This window comes from Cyprinodon variegatus, unplaced genomic scaffold (genome assembly GCF_000732505.1).
Source record: "Cyprinodon variegatus isolate N-32 unplaced genomic scaffold, C_variegatus-1.0 Scaffold1262, whole genome shotgun sequence".
NCBI classification, from domain to species: Eukaryota; Metazoa; Chordata; class Actinopteri; order Cyprinodontiformes; family Cyprinodontidae; genus Cyprinodon; species Cyprinodon variegatus.
Window position 1 is genome coordinate 193082 of NW_015151715.1, and position 5637 is coordinate 198718.

General features: G+C 39.5%; 1 protein-coding gene across 1 annotated transcript; it reads right to left on the minus strand.

Moving 5' to 3' along the window:
* Window positions 1-311: 311 nt before the first annotated feature.
* LOC107102484 (LIM domain-containing protein ajuba-like) lies at window positions 312-5128 on the minus strand. Its single transcript, XM_015401810.1, has 7 exons — window positions 4475-5128; window positions 4318-4385; window positions 4166-4228; window positions 3062-3192; window positions 2866-2917; window positions 1327-1395; window positions 312-1180 (listed from the first exon to the last, which is right to left on the minus strand). The coding sequence occupies exons 2-7, from the start codon at window positions 4318-4320 to the stop codon at window positions 1055-1057; spliced, it is 444 nt and encodes a 147-aa protein (XP_015257296.1). The 5' UTR covers window positions 4321-4385; window positions 4475-5128; the 3' UTR covers window positions 312-1054.
* Between the last annotated feature and the right edge of the window lie 509 nt (window positions 5129-5637).

Consider the following 5637-nt stretch of genomic DNA (forward strand, 5'->3'; position numbering starts at 1 on the left):
TTCTGCAGAGGCTGTCTGAGGTTCAAGGACAGAGAAGCAGACATACAAAAGGTAACTCTGAAGCTCTACAGCCCAGCTAGGCACACAAACGCTCAGCCTATTCCCATGTAAGAGAATGAGAGAGCACATACAGTTAGTCAGAGAAACAGGCTAAGTGCCAACATCTATATACAAAGGTTTTAATAGCAGCAGCACAGCTGACATCTCTTGGATGGAGTCAGAACAGACCAGATGAAGCTACTATGAGAAACAGCAGAGAGATACAAAGTTATAAGGTAAATTAAAGACTGCAGAATGGAGGAATGGAGAATAGAGGTAGAAACAAAATGATCAAAAGTGGTCCCTATGTCATCCAGCAGTCTAAGCCTATAGCAGCTTTAAATAGAAAATAGCTCAGGATATCTACATTGGATGAGGTATGACAAAGGTCAAATCAAACTTTAGTTGTAGAGTTTAAATATTTCAAATAGTTTACGCATCTGCAGTAAATGAATAATCCTTTAAGGTTTTCATTTCCATATTTCGTAAAGGGGTGCCAGTACATGCAAATGATTAGATCCGGTGACCATTCACCATCTGTTAACATTTGCTTTTATTGAAATTGTGACCAGTCTCTGTAAGTACACAATCTGAGCACAAACGCAAAAAAAATAAAAAATACTTAATGTACAAGAAGTTACTGTTTCTCTTCAGCTTGCACAGATTCATGTAACACAACTTACAGTAAAGTCAAATTTAAGTGCAAAAGTTTGCTAGTCATAATGTATGTACAACATAATTCAGCAAAAAGGAAAAAAAAATCCCTTTTGTTCTTCTACAGCAAACAGTAGCAACACCGGGGTTAAAAAGCAGTAGTTTGTTCCCTTTTTTTTAAACTAGAGTACAGCAGGCAGCACGTGTGACGAACCAATCAGACATGAAATGTTACCAATGAAATGTCTCGACATCAGCAGTTTCATTTTTAAAAGATACACAAGAGACTGAGAACATGTATTGATGAATCCTTTAAAAAGAAAAACAAAAAAAGGAAAACTCCACAGCTGGAGCAGTCAGCTCAGTGTGTCGGGGGGGCGCTGTGAGTGCCACACACTCTGCTCATGTGACAGGAGTGGCAAAGGAGATGAGAGTCCAGAGGGAAGCACTGAGAGCCGGGCTTATCAGAGAGCTGCTTGCCACACTCCTGAGAGAGAGAGAGAGAGGAAGAAAAAACAAAATACTCGGATAAGAACAGGAATGCGCACAGAGGGGAAGGGAAGCCAGCTCAGTCGTTTCTCTGTTTCATAACATTCCTGGAAAGGAGAAGCCTTTTGTTGAAGGATAACTCACCTCACAGTGGTAGCACTCGAAGTGGTAGTCCTTGTTCATAGACACAACCCTGAGGATCTCCTCGCTGCCCTGGGAGACGACACGAAAGGTCACAGAGCTGCAATAATCTGGAGCACCTTCACTCACTTAGAAAGGGAGATTACACACATTCCCTGGAACCTGAATTTTAATAACCTTTTGGATTATTTTTATTATCTTTGATCTGATTTTTTTCCTTTAATTTCTCCAAAAAATTGTTGTGCACAAGAGCATAAAACCGACTTCAGTTCAATGTTAGAAACTGAAAATGAACTAGAAGTTTCATAGGCACTTGGAGGAAGAAAAATATAGTTAAGGGTTTAATAACATGATTAAATGAGCAGATTCATGTAGGAATCTACAAACGATCTGGAAGGAAAGTCATTTTAAGCAATCTAATACAAATGAAGCCTAATCAGAGTGTAACTGTCTGGCTCAACAAAGCATACTTATCTGCTGCAGTATACAACAAGATTGTTTTCTTGACAAAAAAAAAGACAATTTTACAGGAGCAGGATTATTAATTTTTTTGTAATCAGTTTCTCAGCTGAGAAAATGGTTACCGGAATTGCTTTCATAAATCAAATATCTGCCTGCTCCTTAAGCTCCACTGTTCTTTTATTTATCTACAATATCTACAATAATAATTAGCAGAAAGTCAGAAACAATTGTTAACCCCCATACAACATCATACAAGAAAAATAATTCTATATAGATATGTCATATAGAGCCATTAATTTAAAACAGGGTTTATGCAGGAATTTAATGCATTTTAATGCTCTTTTAATGCTCTGAGAAATCATTTTAATGTATATATGTATATATATAAAAACACAGCCAAATCCTTTGTAATCTTTACCATCCACACGCTGCAGCCATGTCCCGAATTTCTCGTTTTCCAGCCACTTATTTTAAAAGTTGCATTTTCTAATTCTCTATCTTTTTCTGTGCCTCGAGCTTCTGTTCCGCACTTATGGCTTTAGGATCAACCAGAAGCAGCTCCACGCAAACACGTGAAACCAGTTAAATCTGGTATATTTGAAAAAAAAAAAAATTTTATAAAGCATTTTAAATGCTAATTAAGGCCTTAATTTAAAAAATAACAATTTAATGACTTTTAATGATCCGCAGAAACCCTGTAAAAGCACACAGACAAAATATGTTGCTATGGGAAACCTAAAAGATACGATGTGGACCATTAGCTTAATGCAAAGAAGGGCTGTAGCTAACAATTATGCTAGTAATAGCAGGTCTGAATCATTCAATGAACCGTGCTAAGAACTAGTTTACCCCTAATAATAACTGCTTCCCGCTGAACTGGGAGCTTTTAAATCCTTCAGCTGAAGAGTTTACCATCTCTGCTTTTATCTTTGTTGGCTGCGTTTAAATGTAGCATCATCATCATTTCCTTCTCTTTCACATATTCCTAAACGATACTGCTAAAAACACTACTGAAAATAGGAAAATCTGCACAAAAAAAAAAGTTAAAACATAACAGATTACTCATAAGAGGCTACTCACTTCAGTCGGTAAGATGGGTTGCAAACAGGCAGCGCACTTTGGAGCAAAAGTCCTGCAAATGTAACATAAGGAGATTTATTTGCTGTAACAAAAAATATAAACCTGCCATAGAAAAAAAAAAACAAAGACTTCATCTCTAATGCATCAAACTTGCAAAAATAAAAGTATAGAAAAACAATCAACTCTTGTGCCTCACTTGTTGTAGTCAGCGACGCAGTAGATGTTGCTGTTCTGATCCACAGTGAAGGGCACCCCGTCCAGAGCCTTGGAGCAAACCACGCAGCGGAAACAGCCGGGATGGTAGGAGTTTCCAACAGCCTGCAGGATCTGAACACAAACGGAAATTATTATCTGAGGAAAAGGGGAAAAAATTGCTTTTATCAATGTGTGGGTGTTTTCTTTGACTACTTAAAACTGGGTTCAGGTTAGTTTGCTAATACATCTCACAGATCATACCGCCTTAAGCAACAGTTATTAGGATATAAATACACCTTAAATGTGCAATTCCAACATGTGCTAACAGAAACCTAGTGTGTTAAAAAAATGCATGTAGAGCTAATGAGCTAGAACTCTGGAAAAGGTCACATCTGTGTTATAAATAAATAAAGGGTCAGCTTCAATCAGACCAATGCATTTAAAATATTTTCATGTTTTTCCAAACTTAACTTTCCTGAATTCTCATTCCTTTTTAGGGGCAAGGCTGGACGGATAAGACAGAACATACAGGAGAGGAAAGGATGAAGGGAAGGAATAAAAGGAAGGACACCAAGAGGAAGCATAGATAGAGGAGGAATGTAAGGTCAGAGATTTTAAACAATGCGGTAGGAAATAAATCCTGGGAATATCTTTTTTTTTTTTTTTTAAAGAGGACTGAGGAAAAATGTCCCTTTAATTCCAAGTGACTGAGATAAACATCTTTATCCCTGGAACCCCTCGTGTGAAGAGCAGTTCCCGCGGCTCACAGGCCGACTTCTATTTATAAGTATTATGTGGTTCATATAAGGTAGGAAAAAAATAAATAAAATCTACAGTTAATCACCGCTCAGCCTCATTACTCTATTTACCAAAAAGCCAAGGCAAACATTCCAGAGAAAATCTTATCGTGGGAAACCAAAGAAGTGCCAACAGAGGGACGTCAGCACATTTCTCCGTCCTCAGGAGAGGTCTTCAAAAGGAATTATGAGAAAACATGGGATGAATTAAATGCATAAAAAACAAGAACCCTAACTAGATTGGTGGATTCTTTTAAAATCTAAGCTAAATGTTTGTGGGTGTGAATGGGAAACCCCCCCTCCCTCACCTGCTCCAGAATGAGGTGACCACACACGCTACACTTCTCAGCAGCCGCCTGGAATCCCGAAAACTGCAATTAAAACAAAAACGCAGATTAACGGCGGCTGAAAAAAGCAAAGGGTGGAGGATGATAAAACACGCCTTGACCCCAACCCTCACCATGTAATCCTCTTTACAGTACACAGAGCCGTTGACATTGTAGAAGTCCTTGTTTCTCAGGGTGCGTCCTGCAGAGGAGGTCAACATTTTATGAAATAATTTAAAAAGAGGTTATTATAAATGAAGGGTGTGACAGTGATTCTGCAGGAAAACTCACCACAGGATACGCAGGTGAAGCAGCGAGTGTGATAGAGGTGATCCAGAGCCTGGCAGGCGTTATCCGCCCCGTACACGCCTTTCCCACACTTCACGCAGGTGCCTGCACAGAGGGTTTAAGAAAACGCTTAGTGTTTACGACGGCATTCCAGGAGGATGTGTCCCTGAAACCCAACTCCACGCAGTGTCAACACTTGTAAATCCTCTCGTTCGCACCACCTAGGGGATTTTCACGCGGCTCGAACCCGGCTCCCCATGCCAGGCTGTTTGCTCATCCACTCATGCGTCTGTTATTAAAGGGAAACTCCACCGGATCTGGCTCTTCTGGCAGAATAGAGCGCTCTTTCTTCAGGAGTTGGAGGCTTAGGAGAGCCTTTGAGTTCCATTCAAACCCCCACATTTAGAGCAATTTGGGATGTTTTCTTAATTACAGGGCTTCTTTATTCACTTCAGGAGTCACAAAGCATCTAAACTTGTTACATTGCCAATTATCTCAATAATATTTTCCCCAAAGAATTGTTCATTTTTTTAAGACACATCTCCATCAAGCACTTTAAAAATAAAGAACCAGCACTGAGAGGTGATCCTAGCATCAAACCGGCCATTTATCTACAACCAACACCTTCTAACTGGACTGGTTCATGCAGCTGCCCGCATGGAAAGCAGATTCGTAGTCTGACGACAGTAAAATCTGTGCTTTCTGGCTATTGCTAGCGTCAAAGTAAGCCTTTTTTTTTTTTAAAGACTTAAAAACAAAGCCCCTTCTCTCAAACATGGTAACGGCACCATCATGGTGAGGGCTTACCACACTGCAATGTGGGTGGAATAATTAAGATTACATTTCAGTTCCTGAATAAAAGAAGATCCCAAACACTTAATGGAAGGAATTATTAGGAACTTTGACTAACTACAGCAACATCATCAATGACCTAAAGAGTGGCTGTGCACCTGGAAACGGTGCTGCATCTTCAAGCAGCGTATTAAATGTAAAACAGAGGCCCTGGTGGTCTGATGGTCGGCCTCTCTGTGATCTATTTAAGGGACGGCACCAAGCTTTTTTTTTTTTTTTTTTGTTCCCCTCATTCTTCTAATGTGGTAAAGGGAGTGCCACACAAATAAAAAAAAAAAAATCCTCCTCAGTGCTGCTTCAGGCTTTGGACGACC